Source organism: Euprymna scolopes, chromosome 44 (genome assembly GCF_053919585.1).
Source record: "Euprymna scolopes isolate OS-2025 chromosome 44, ASM5391958v1, whole genome shotgun sequence".
Classification (NCBI taxonomy): Eukaryota; Metazoa; Mollusca; class Cephalopoda; order Sepiida; family Sepiolidae; genus Euprymna; species Euprymna scolopes.
In genome coordinates, this window is record NC_136525.1 from 21,575,931 (window position 1) to 21,589,862 (window position 13,932).

General features: G+C 33.6%; 1 protein-coding gene across 3 annotated transcripts in view; it reads left to right on the forward strand.

The window, feature by feature from the left end:
* LOC145268731 (protein transport protein Sec24C-like) overlaps nucleotides 1–13,932 on the forward strand; it is a 107,413-nt gene that overhangs the window by 61,355 nt on the left and 32,126 nt on the right. For all 3 annotated transcript variants that reach the window (XM_080124302.1, XM_080124304.1, XM_080124303.1), the window contains exons 6-11: nucleotides 2,256–2,753; nucleotides 5,263–5,371; nucleotides 7,170–7,297; nucleotides 7,527–7,665; nucleotides 10,062–10,177; nucleotides 10,506–10,633. In XM_080124302.1, the coding sequence (XP_079980428.1) occupies nucleotides 2,256–2,753; nucleotides 5,263–5,371; nucleotides 7,170–7,297; nucleotides 7,527–7,665; nucleotides 10,062–10,177; nucleotides 10,506–10,633 (1,118 nt within the window). The remainder of the gene's footprint in view (nucleotides 1–2,255; nucleotides 2,754–5,262; nucleotides 5,372–7,169; nucleotides 7,298–7,526; nucleotides 7,666–10,061; nucleotides 10,178–10,505; nucleotides 10,634–13,932) is intronic.

The window sequence follows — 13,932 nt, forward strand, 5'->3', positions numbered from 1 at the left end:
TGGAATAATTACATTGCAAAGGCTGCTGCAAGGAAAGTGGGTTCTCTCTGCAGTGATAGAAAACTGCACACACCTGAGAGTATCCTGTACCTCTATGTCGTCCATTCGGGCTGGTATCTGGGCTGGTGCATCTACCACTAGTCTCTCCCTCTTGGATAGGGTCCAAGGAAGGGTTTGCAATCTAGTCGGGTCCGACTTTATCAACTAGGCTCCAACCCCTATACAAGTATTTTAGTGGAGTGTGCTCCGATGAACTCATTGCACTTGTGCCCCCTCGACATACATATCCCTGACAGACATGCTTAGCAACAAAATTACACCTCTTCACTGTTGAGGTCCCTAAATGTCAAAGTTTTCTACTCAAATAGCTTCTTCCCTAGAACAACTAGACTTTGGAATTCTCTTTCTGCTGCCTGTTTTCCAAACTGTACTGACATGCAGAAGTTCACATGCGACATAACTCAACATCTTAATTCTTAAGCATGGTCTCAATTAGTAGCCCCTTACGTCCAAATGGCAGTATTCCTTGTTTGGGGTGAACGTGAGTAACAAAAAAAAAAAAAGTTTGTATCATGGTGGAAATTTAAATATTAACATTGAATTTTCTTTAATATTTTAATTTATTTTTTTTATTAATATGTAAATTAAAAAAAATTAGATTTATTTATGAAAAATTGTTTTACATATATAAATTTAATTTTTTTTTGTTTTATGTAAATTTAAATTTTTATATTGTTGTACAGCAGGGTACATATTGAGACACATATCGGAGGACGAGACATCTGTGACAACGAGGACGTATATATCGGAGGGCGAGACATCTGTGACAACGAGGACGTATATATCGGAGGACGAGACATTTGTGACAACGAGGACGTATATATCGGAGGACGAGACATTTGTGACAACGAGGACGTATATATCGGAGGACGAGACATTTGTGACAACGAGGACGTATATATCGGAGGACGAGACATTTGTGACAACGAGGACGTATATATCGGAGGCCGAGACATCTGTGACAACGAGGACGTATATATCGGAAGACGAGACATTTGTGACACAGAACAAGACGTTGTTTGTATAATGGTGTAAACGGCACCGATAATTTTATTTGTGCAATTATTAATACGGAGCTGGGAGACATTTCTACAGTACTTTTAACTCCTCAGAGGGGAGATACTTCATGATGATGGCGGAGGGGACACAGTCAACACTTGAAGGGTGTTGCATTATGTTCATTCACAGATGATAGACAAAAACACATTTACCTTTCAGTTGTAATGACGACGACAAAGACAAATTCACAAATATGATTCTTTTATTCATACCAGCTGGTGATGATGATGATAGTCAGGGATTCAAGCCTTTACGGTTACATTGTCCTATCTTCCCCCCACTCTCGCCTCCAAGAAGGCATCAGCTCCCAGTCTGACGGCTCTGTCGGTGGGGCATTAGAATACGCCGACTGCCCCTCTACAAAGGGTAAAAGTCCCTCAATGGGAGTCCTGGATATGACCTTAAACTATATCCAGTGGTGAGGCCCCAGCTTGTGGGCTTTGGGGAGTATGGAGCCACCCTTTAATTACCATTGCTCCCAGGTCCACTCTGACCCGGAGTGGTAGTACCTGTTAGGGTCCCAACTATGGGTTAAATAGAAACCGACGTGAAAACAACAAATATATTCTATTAAAAAAATTTTTCTTCAAAATCTTTGGATTCGGCATTAAATAATCCGAAAAGGGTTGATATGCCGTAAAACAAAAACAACCAACTCAGTCTGACCGACTTGACTCTCTTTGAGTCTCTTCTAACTCTTCACACTAACTGACTCTCTCTCTCTCACTCTCAAACACATCTCAATATATTGGGAATTCCCTTTCCTTATGATATCAAAGTGTAGCCAACAATGTGATTCTTTCACATGTTCGAATTATACATGCCCTAATCGTGTTTGGTAATAGAGAAATTCCTAAATGTATTATTTTATTTATAGTCTATTTATTTCCTCATAAATTTTAAACTGCATTGTTGATATCTAACTCTGACTAAAATAATATTTAGTTTATTACAAGAACAATGACAATCGTTCTACGTTCTTAAGATTTCAATATATATTTATTTTTAACTTACTGAGTTCAATTTTATCCTTTTCCAAATATCATTTTCAAACTGATCTAGTTTGTTCTTTTACTTACTGGGGTCTGTCCCTTTCTCATGTAACCATATTTCCATTTTTTTTTTTTTTTCTCTAGCCACCAAACAGTTCAATGCCACCCTACTCAAATGCAGGTCCACCACCACCATCTGGAATTGGTCCCCCACCATCTGGAGGAATTGGTCCGCCACCACCAATCTCTAGTATCCATCCTCCTCCGTTAATGAATCCACCAACATCTGGAGGACCTCCCCCTCCACCCGGCATGGGTATGCAGTCCCAGAACTATTCTATGCCCCCTAATTCTGCACCCCCAAACCAGTCTAACATGTCTGGACAAGTACCAAACCAACCTTACATGATGAGACAAGGGCCACCACTGCCTCCATCTTCATCTGTAGCTCCCCAGATGCCACCACAGCCACCTATGGGTCAACCTCCGGCTCCAGGTCAAGGTGTTCAGTTTCCTCCTCCTCCTGCCAACACTGGAGGCTATCCAGGTTCCCCTACACAGATGGCTTACCCCACTGGGGCTCACCCCAGTATGCAACCACAACAACCAAGAAGATTGGACCCAGATCAAATGCCTAGTCCGGTAAGTTTTACTTTTTTATTTGAAATGTTGGTCAAATAGATACCGTTTCAACACCTGGAATCTGCTCTACCGATCTTAAATCTTATCGGATTTATTATGGTTTATATATCTATAATATGAAATTAAGTCAGTTGGATTCTCAAATTTGAAATTAGCCTTCAAAATTAATATTCCATTCTGCAGAGCAATTTTATTCTGTTGAGCATTGGTCCATGTTATAAGAAATAAAATGTAATTAAAGTTAATTACATTAGAATCTATCCAATCAGATTTATGTTCGTATAGTCGCTAAATAGTTTTTGGTGACTATCCAGAATTCCTTTACATTAATAGAACAAAAATTCAGTGCTTGTGCAGAATAGATTTTGAAACAAATGCATTTTAGGTAAAAATACTACGTAATTACGTGTCATGACAAATTAGTATAAATTTTTAAAAATACGAAAAATGATCCAGTAGAAGATTTAGAACAAAAAGATCATATTCTAAAAATCATGTGAATTAATCAAGTAGTTTTATTTTTATAAAGAAAATCATTTTTAAATTATTTTAAACAATTAATGGGAAATTGTAGGCATTACAAGGTTGATCTTGTAAGTTTTAATTGTTATGGAATTATCTGACTTTGTTTCTTCAAGGTGATGATGTAAGACTGTCTCTTTTTGCTTATTTGATTAAATATTTGATTGAAATAAAATTACTTGATTAATTTACGTGATTTTTGGAATATAACATTTTCATTCTAGATGGTGATCATACTGATTAATCTGTGAGTGCTTTATAACTTCCAATATATTCTATCTTGTGCTATCAGATCGGGCTGTTTGAAGATACTGGCTTTCTGACTTAAAATGCACCAAATATTGCTTTTCCTTTCCCTTTTGCAAAACTCTATCATATCCTGCAAGGCCAAGAAGAAAATTATTTCCCTTTACAAAACAACTAAATACCATGAATAAACTTGAATTTGAATAAAAACTTTTGCCAAAATTACTCGATTTGGCATTAAATAACCCAAAAAGGGTTGATATGCTGTAAAACAACTAAACCGAATACGATGAATAAATATTTGAAGATGAAAATGTAGTCATTACTTGTCCACACTCCAAACCCACTTGTTGTATGCGGATAATCGCAAGGAAATCAAGACAAGAAAAAACTTGACTCTCTTTTTTCCTTATTCAAACAACCAACATTTATTTACAGGTCTTTTCCTGCTGCCCTCAGCCACCATGCATGACACGTCTTTCTCTGACATGGTCATCGGTCTGCGCACACATTATTTTTATAATCTTTTTATTTCTTCCCTGCTGTGACGTCACCTTGCACACAGCTCAGTCATTTGCATACAACTGCCATATGCACGTCCATGCTGTTAGAAAAAGAATTTGAAGCATAAAAACTTGCCAAACTACCGGATTCAGTATTAAATAATCCAAAAAGGGTTAATATGCCATAAAATAAACAATTCTAAATATGCACGTACGAATGCCTTACTAAACTATACCCGATCTTCGTTTGGATTATTCTGACTATTCTTCTCATCTGGGATGTTATTTTCGCAATTTCTTTTGCCATGTGTTACCGTCGACATTCTTCAGGTGCATCTTATTGAACTCTGAAATAAACTTAGAAATTTGTACAGAATTTCCACTGGAATCCCCTTTTATTTAATCCACGAAGGTAATTTTCTTTCATTCCATCAGCCATGACCAGGTAAAAGTCTCAAGTAGCAATAGAAGGCAAACTACGTTTTCAATTAAAGCGTTTGATTCTAAATTCCATGTAGATTCCAAAGTTTGACAAGATGCACCTGAAAATTGGAAGGTTACATTAGTTGAAACATGAGAATAAGATAAAAATAAAAAAAATTTAAAAAAAGATTCATATTATTTGGATTCTCCAAACTATTATTCTCATCTTGAACATTATTTTCACAACTTTTCAGTTTCTGTAATCTCTGATCTTTGGGTGTATCTTATAAAACTTGGGGAATCTTTCTGTTGAATTCAGAATTTACATAGAATTTCGAATGAAACTGTTTATTTAATCTACGAGAGTAGCAGGTTCTCATTTCATCAGCCATGATCGAGTAGAAGTCTCAAATAATTTGCAGTTGTATTTGCACAGACCCAAAGCATAGTGAATAAAATACTTGGTGAAATTCAGTTGAAGGTTCAATCCTCAGTGCAGACAACACTCAAAATGCAATTCTAAATTAATTGAGCCTAATACTCAGTCAAGAGCATACTATATCCGTGTATAAATGGTTCCATTTTAAATATTTCGTACAGATTCCAGAGTTTGACAGAAGATTCACGGGTTAAACAAGATACGCCTGAAAAAGGTAAAAAATTACACCATTCGAAAAGTTATGAGAAAAGTAGTCCGAAGAATCCAAATATTATGAATTATCAATCCTCATCTCAGATTCAGAAATTTAAGTAATTAAAATGATCAATTTTCACAACTGTTTATCCTTTCAGTGCCATTTTTTGTTTTTTTACAGATTCAAGTGATTGATGATGATAGACAACATAAAAGTGGAATGTTTGCGACAAATTTACGCGGTCAAGTTCCTCCGTTGATTACAACTAATTTCGTAACCCAAGATCAAGGTCAGTCGTGCATTACAACTGAAATTAAATTTTAGTCTTATAAAAATTGAATCATGGCTAAATGCTAAAAAATGTTAGTTTTTGTTAGCAGTGGGGAAATATGTAAGAAAAAATAAATGAATAAAATTATAAATACAAAAGTTTTGTAAATAGTTCTACATTTTCTTAAAATCAAATTCAGATTTTATAAACTATCAATAAATAAATGTACTTTTAAAATATCGATTTACCTTCACAAATTTATAGTCTAGTGTGTGTGTGTGTGTATATATATATATATATATATATGTCAACCCCTTTAAGAAACTAGTTATCGTTGAGCACTTTCAGTTAAATTAAAGTCTGTCAATTTAGCTCTTATGCGCAGATCATCATATAATGATTAGATCACTCTGACAGACGTTAAAAACATTTTAAAAAATAAATGTTTAAATTTTCCAGCATTTCTTGCGGTTAACAGTAGCCGAATGGATTAGGTCCTTGCCAATTAAGCCAGGGATGGTTTGTCGCCAGGTTCGAATCTATCGACTGGTGTTAATCATGACACCCTGCACTGAAGATTCCCGAAAGGATGAAACACTAGTGTCTATAGGTATTTAATTATTATAGTAAATATATATATATATATATACGAGAGAAACAGGAGGTTATGTAAGATGTACAGTATATGTTGGGTATGGATGGCATATTTGTAAGTAGTTTAAGGTCATAAAGAAGAGGTTATTGGTTAAAGGTTTGGTTTGATAACCAAATTGATGTTTGGTTCACACTGCCGGCATTGATAAACATTTTACTGTAAGCTAATAAAAATGGAAAAAATTTGATAGCATTTTATATAAGGAAGTATATCTCCAGTTTAAAGCCCACTTTTCTCACTCTCCCTAACCCCTTTTCTCTACCACCTTTTTCTTCATTATGATTTTCCAAATAACAGGACATTGTATAAAAGAATTGACTATTTAAAATCTGGTGTCATTGTAAAAAGATCCAGCCCGATGATTCTTTTCTAAAAGAATTGCAGCAGAAACATGTATGCATATATGTAGCTAATGCTTGTATAAATAAACACACTATAATTACACTCTGCTTGTCATTGAGCACTTTTTGATAAACTCTGTAGTTTCAGTGGATTTACATTTAGGAAACTACAATGATACACTCATATATAAAAATTGCTAAATTATCATTCATCTTTAGCATTATCAGCTAGAATTGAAACCAAGACATAGCAAAACATAGTTTCATGATTGAAACTATAACAAGTTAAGCACATAAGAAAATGTCTACAAGTTAAGCAAAGACTGAAGTTTATTTGTACTCCATATGGTTGGACTGTAGAAAAGAATGTGAATTTTATTATATACAAGATGGTTTCCATGACAATGTTTTTTATAGACAAGAGTGGTCGGATGGTCCACAGTTTTATAATTATAGATTCTAAGAAAAAGCATCATGGTCCTTATTTTAGGACCAAACTTGTAGAGTAAAATTACTTTCAAAGGTTTATTTTATGATTCATTTATATTATAAAATGTGGGTCTGTTATAGGATCTACTTACCAAAAATGTTATATGTATGTATGTTAGTTTGCTCCACCTTATAAAGATCCATACAAAATTTCAGCCAGATTGGGCCAGTAGTTTCTGATAAAAAATGGGCAGACAAAGAAATAAAATATAGATTATCCTTCTTGTCTTATAAAAGTACTATGAAGACTAATGAATTAATATTAATAAAAGAGCCGACTTTATTTTTTATTTTATTTTTATTTATTTTATTTTTATTTATTTTTTTAAAGGTAACTGCAATCCAAGATTTGTGAGGAGCACTATGTACAATATTCCATGCACGGCTGACATGCTGAAAACCTCCCATATACCATTTGCATTGTCCATTACGCCTTTTGCCAAATTGCATCCAGATGAGGTGAGTTAAGGCTTCTCTCTGTATTAGATATTCATTTTGTCTCTTATTTTCTTTTATTCATTAATTTCTTTTCTTGATTGTCAAGTATTTTGTCATCAGTTAAGAGTTAAATTACATGGTTCTATCCTGTAGATAATCAAATGTACCTCTCACAAGTTTTCACTATTTTTGCTAACAATGTGTTTTATTTATTTATTTATTTTATTTTATTTTATTTTATTTTTTTTAGCAAGAACCTCCTCTTGTAGACTTGGGTGAACTCGGTCCTGTTCGTTGTAAAAGATGCAAAGTATACATGAGTCCACACATGCAGTTTATTGATGGCGGCAGGCGGTTTCAGTGCGTATTTTGCAATGCTGCAACAGATGGTAAGTAAATATATAGAAAGGTAAAAAATGTATGAGTAGAAATATATATATAATGTAAGCATTTTAATTTTTTACATAAGCAGTAATGTGTTGCTACACAGTCATGAGCATGTATCAGTCTTCTAGCATTTAGTTACTAGAGAGCTCTTCAGGCAATCATGCTTATATAGAAAGGAATTACCTCTGGAAAATAACAATCCCGAATTATAATGTAAACATTATATAGGCCAGAAGTGTGATCTTGAGTCATCCAATGGTGAGGCCCCATTTGGAGACTATGGGGAATGTGGAGTTACCCCATAGTTATCATTGCTCCCAGATACACTTTGGTTCAGATTGGTAATCTCTAATGCTCTCTGATCAGATTGTCTGAAAATACTGGCTTCCTTACCAAAAATGTATGAAATATTGATGTCACGAGTATGTACATCATACAGATGTTTTCTGTTTGTATTTTCATGGGGGTGTGAAATTATGGGCAAGTGCCAATTATAGTAGATTGAAAAACAACTTATTTAAAACAAGACTAAAACACTGCGGGGAACCCATTGATTTCATATCTGTTCACCTGATGAGTGACACACACAAATATCTTTGCTATATCTTCTAGCATGTAAAGTTATCTTGTGAGATTTTAAAAGTTGGACCTAAATAGCATTTAAGTTGATCTATCAAAATTTGATTCTGACTAGCCAAATTGCATTTGTTGTACTATGCTAAATGCAATAGATTAATATATTTCATAAGTTCATTCTTTTAAATCATGTAGTCCTGCTTGAACAACTTGTAACCTGGAAACATTCAATTATGATTAAAAATCCAAATTAGTAAGAGGAATAACTCGTTTTTAATTTAAAGATATAAAGAATTGTCTCCATTGCAACTAAAAGTGTGCCATAAGTTTACTTTTGGCAACTTCGTAACTTTCACTTTTCTTATTTTGTCTTAACATTCCGTGAACGATGTTTCTGATGAAAGGGAAGAATTGTGATCTGGGTCAGCATCTATATAACACTTATCATTGGACAATTTTTGACATTGAAGTATATTTTAGCTCCTTGCAGCAAGTGGCTTCATTTTGGGAGCCATTTACATAAAAAAAAATATTATTACGCTCAAAATATCACTTATTTTCCAATGTTATTTAATATTTTGATACTTATCAATATTTTCCAATGTTATTTAAACTTAGGACTTTTTGGGGGTTTATTAGATTATTCCTTACTTCTGCTTATGTTTTTTTCGTATTTAGGTACTGGATCGGAATGTATCCATCCATCTAATACTTATCATTTTTTTTTGTTTTTTTGTTTTTTTACATTAAGTAACTTCATGCTTGTCTGGAACGATTTCCATTTTAAAAAAATATAGAATTTATTTCTTTGTGTAAAAAAAAAAATGAGAAAAAAAGTGCAAACAAAAAATATTAAAAACTAAAGTCACTTCATTGCATCTTGGAAATGCTAGGTTGGTTCAGCTAGTGATCAATTAAAGATATAATAATTTGAATATTTTTTTTGTTTGTTTGTTTTTGTCCAGAATTCCCCTATATTAAAAAACAAAAATTAAGAAAAATTGTATGATGTACATATCCATGATGAATGAAACAAAAATACTATATTCCAAAAATCATGTAAATTAATCAAGTAGTTTTATTTTTATAAAGAAAATCATTTTAATGCTATTAATGGGAATTCATAGGCATTACTACAAAACTCAAGTAAGTATGAGTTATTAAGCTATCTCCTTTTTTTGAGATTTTTTTTTTTTTTTTTTTCAAAATGACAGTGATAAAGTCATTACTTAATCAATTTATGATTTTTGGAATATATTTTACTTTCATGTGTACATACATCATACAGATTTTGCTTTTTGTTTTTGAATATGAAGGAAGTCTGGACAAGAACATATCTTGTTCTTCATATGATATTCAAGTGTTGAATATTTTATCTTGTGTGCTGGTTCTACTAGATCAGGCTGTCTGAAGATATTGGCTTCCTGAGACGAAATGCACCTAACATTGATGCGTTTTGTTTTTCTACTTCCTTTTGCAAAACTTAATTATGTTCTACAAAAACAACCCACCTACATTAATACTGTAATCTTTTTTCTCTCTTCCATTGCAAAACTTATTCATGTTCTGCAGGGTAAGGATAAAATCTACTATAAAACAAACCAAACCAAACACTACAAACTAGCGATTAAAGACACAAAGAGCTCGAAGAATAAAAAACCTTCTACAAAATAACTGAATACAACATGAATACTATTTCCAAAATAACTAGATTTGGCATTAAATAATCAGAAAAAAGGTTGATATGCCATAAAATAAAACAACCAACCAAATTTTATCTTGTGTTGTGTTTTTCTTGACATAAATGTTGTTTTAATTTCAGTTCCGCCAGAATATTTTGCACATCTTGATCATACTGGTCGTCGGGTAGATTGTTATGATCGACCAGAATTATGTTTGGGGTCTTATGAATTTGTAGCAACCAAAGATTATTGTAAGGTAAGTACTCCATACACACTCACCTCCTTTTTTTTTTTTTTTTTTTTTTTTTTTTTTTTTTTTCATCAGATTTAATGGAAGGAGGAGGAGATCGTGAATATCTACTTAAAAAAATTTCCTGCAGGTTTCAAAAATTTTTGTTTTTTTTTTAATTTCGAATAACTATTATTGAAACCATTTTTACTATTAAAAAAAAAATAACAATTTTGAAGATAAACATATTTAAAAAAAAAAATATTTTGTATGCTATTGTTTGTTACCCAATCTTTAAAATTTCTCTGCAAGTACTGATTAATATTGTTTTTTATTCTCCATTGTGTCTGTTCAGAATGGAAAACCTCCAAACCCGCCGGCATTTATCTTCTGTATCGATGTCTCGTATAACAGTGTGAAAAGTGGGTTGGTTCAGCTCATTTGTTCCAGATTAAAAGAGGATATTCTTCTAAACTTACCAAAGTAAGTGTGATGTCATATTGTTAAAAATCCAGTTTGTAATAAACAAAGATGTTTCACTATGAAAATGCTGAAACCTTATTTAAGTCTAAGAAAAAAAAGTTTGTTTTTTTTTCTTTTGTTAAAAGCAAACTTTTTAATTTCTCTCGGATTCTCTCTGGATATAGTTGTATTATCTTTAGGCTATTTAGAAAAAAAAAATGATCCATTGATAGTATCTAGATGCTAAACAGAACTTATTGTGTACAATATTGTAACATTTTCGAAACATAGTTTATGCATAAATGTGTAGGGTGTTTATACATGGGTTTTTATTGCCTTGTCTAACACCATTTCTCTTTGCCACGTTTCATAAGTTGTCTTGTCTGTTTAATTAAGACAAAATTTTTCATCCATGAAACAAGTAGACGTTTGCCGAGTTTTCTTCAAGGTTTTATTTGGAGAGAATGGACTTACGAGAAAGGGACTGTTATCTTAGCTAGTTGTTTACTTAATTTTCTAACTCACTGAAATGTGACGCAGATGGATAGAAACATCAAAGTAGCATTTGCTTAGATTATTTCTAAATTATTATTGGCTTTACATTGACATGGTTTCTACAGAGACTGATCTGAAAACTAGTGTTGGGATGATTAATCAGAATGAGGGCAATCTAAACTTTTTGGGGTATTAGAAAGATTTGTGCCTATTTTCTAATACCAAAAACGATTCTTTTGATTTTTTTTAAACAAGATCTTCCACTGTTGGTAATAATGATAAAATAATAAATATTTATTTTTAAATTACCCGTAAAACTGAAACCTAGATCATCTTTTATAAGTGTAGTTTTCTGGAAAATTTATAACAATAATGGACTATCTACAATTGATAGATCATTATCCAACAACTTTTAGATTTTGCACAACAACTGAACAGGCAAATCTGTTTGATCTTTTGGCTCCAGCTCAACTTTAGACCCAGCAGACCACCCCTTTCCAAATTTCCCTTTGCAGATAGCAGCCACAATCGATGAACTCAAAATCACTCTTTCCCTTGTTTGTAATGCCATAATAAATCTAGACACCTCGAAGGCATGTGGGCACGATTTTTATCCCTGCCATACTATTAAAAAAATTCTCTGCTGAGGTTGCTCGGATTCTCTCTAAGCTCTACAGTAAATGCCTTATGAATCTTGCTTTTCCGACTGTTGGAAAATTGCATCTGTTGTATCAGTTTACAAGAATTCTAGCAAAAGAACCAACCCACTCAATTATCGCCCCATTAGCCTCTTCTCTCTCTTGGCCAATATCTTTGAATCCTTAATCAAGCACTAGTCCACCACCTCACAGACAAACTTTTATCCGAGAAGCAGTATGGATTTAGACAAGCCCGTTCTACTGCAAATATCCTAAGTGTAATCTCCAAACGTATATACCAAGCACTGGATAAGGCAGGTAAAGCTAGGTCAGTAGCCCTAGACATATCTAAAGCATTTGACAGTTTGGCACAATCGTCTTCTCTTGAAAATTAAATCGTGTGGTATTGCTGGACGTATACTCAACATAATCAAATCTGTCTTGGATAAGAGAAAAATCTTGGTTAGTAATATTCAATGCTGCCAATACTAAGCTTATTTCCTTTAATAATTACAAGACACCTTCGCAACCACTGATTACCATGGCTAATGATACACTGCCTAAAAGTATTTCTCGAGTTCCTAGGGTTAACATTCACAGACAACATGAATTGGAACAAATACATTGAAACAATTACCAAGGCTGTTGCGAGAAAGGTGGGCTCTCTACCGTGGTAGAGGGATCTCACACCTGAAGTATCCTGTATCTCTACAAGGCCACAGTTTACCCATGCATGGAGTATTGTTGCCACATTTGGGCTGGTGCATCTGTCACTAGTCTCTCACTCCTGGACAAGGTTCAATAAAGAGTCACCAATCTAATAGATCCCACTTTGTCAACTAAGCTCCAACCTTTGTCCCATCCTTATGCCTGTTTTACAAGTATTTCAAAGGTAAGTGCTCTGACGAACTCCGAGGATTAGTACCCCCTCGACGACAATACCTCCAACAAACCAGACCAGCAGCAAAATCTCACCCCTACACTGTAAGATCCCTAGATGCTGTAAAGCCTTCTACTTGAACAGCTTTTTTCCTTGGACTGCTGTACTTTGGAATTCCCTCTCAGGCCCCTGCTTCTCTGACTTTACTGACATGCAGATGTTCAACTGTAATGTGAACAGCCCAATTCCGTAAATAGTAGCCCCTCACGACTAAGAGGCCCTGTGCATTGTTTAGGGTAAAATGTCAAAAAAAATTTTTTATACATTTGAGAAAATGTCTACACATTTAATGTGTTTTTACAGTAATCGGGGGGTGGGGAAAAGCTAACAATTCTATAGTTAAATATTTAGAGATTTATAAAGAATTGAAATCAGTAATTTAGTACAAAATTAAGGCAAAAACATTGGAATCGTCCCATTGTTTTCTCTCCATTCAAATAACATGTTCTTCATCTCTGTTTTGTTTACAGCATTTGACCTCTGCCTCAATTTTACATCACCCATCTTTCATTCAACCCTGAAAACAATTGTTTTACAGATCTAAGTTACCATCATGCACGCAATGTGACTCTTGTCAAAATTCACACTAGCTAACTTAATTGCCATTGACTGACTGTTCCTAACATTTAACAAGACAAAACAAATCTGCAAAGGAATGATTTGTGTATCAAACATACATGCAGATTTGTCATAAAATGACCTCACGAGTTCATCATCAGTTAACCATCTGTTCGACACATTAATATGCATAAAATACGGATCAAGTTCGCTTGAAAGCCAGATCACAACGTAATATTAGGAAAATAAACAAATATTTTGTTTGAAATTCATAACATAAATATATTTCAGAGCCATACTCCATCCTCAGTATGTTTTCTTTTTTTTTTTTTTTTTCTTGCCATGTTGTAAAGTTGGAGAAGGATAAATCTGTAAAGAGCCACACGTTGTATCTCAGCGGTTGTATTTTGAAATGTGGGAACTGTGCATAGGCAAAGTGAGAATAACGTCAAAGGTGTGAGTTCCATCTAGAAACATTGATTTAATTTGAAATAAAATACAATATGCATCAAGTGCGCTTGAAAGCAAAAGACAAAAGAAAACATACTGAGGATGGAGTATAGCTCCGAAATATTTGTTAAAATTCAAACAAGTAAAATATTTATTTTCCTAATATTACATTGTGATTTGGCTTTCAAACGCACTTGATGCATATTTTATTCAAATTAAATCGTTTCTATATGGAACTC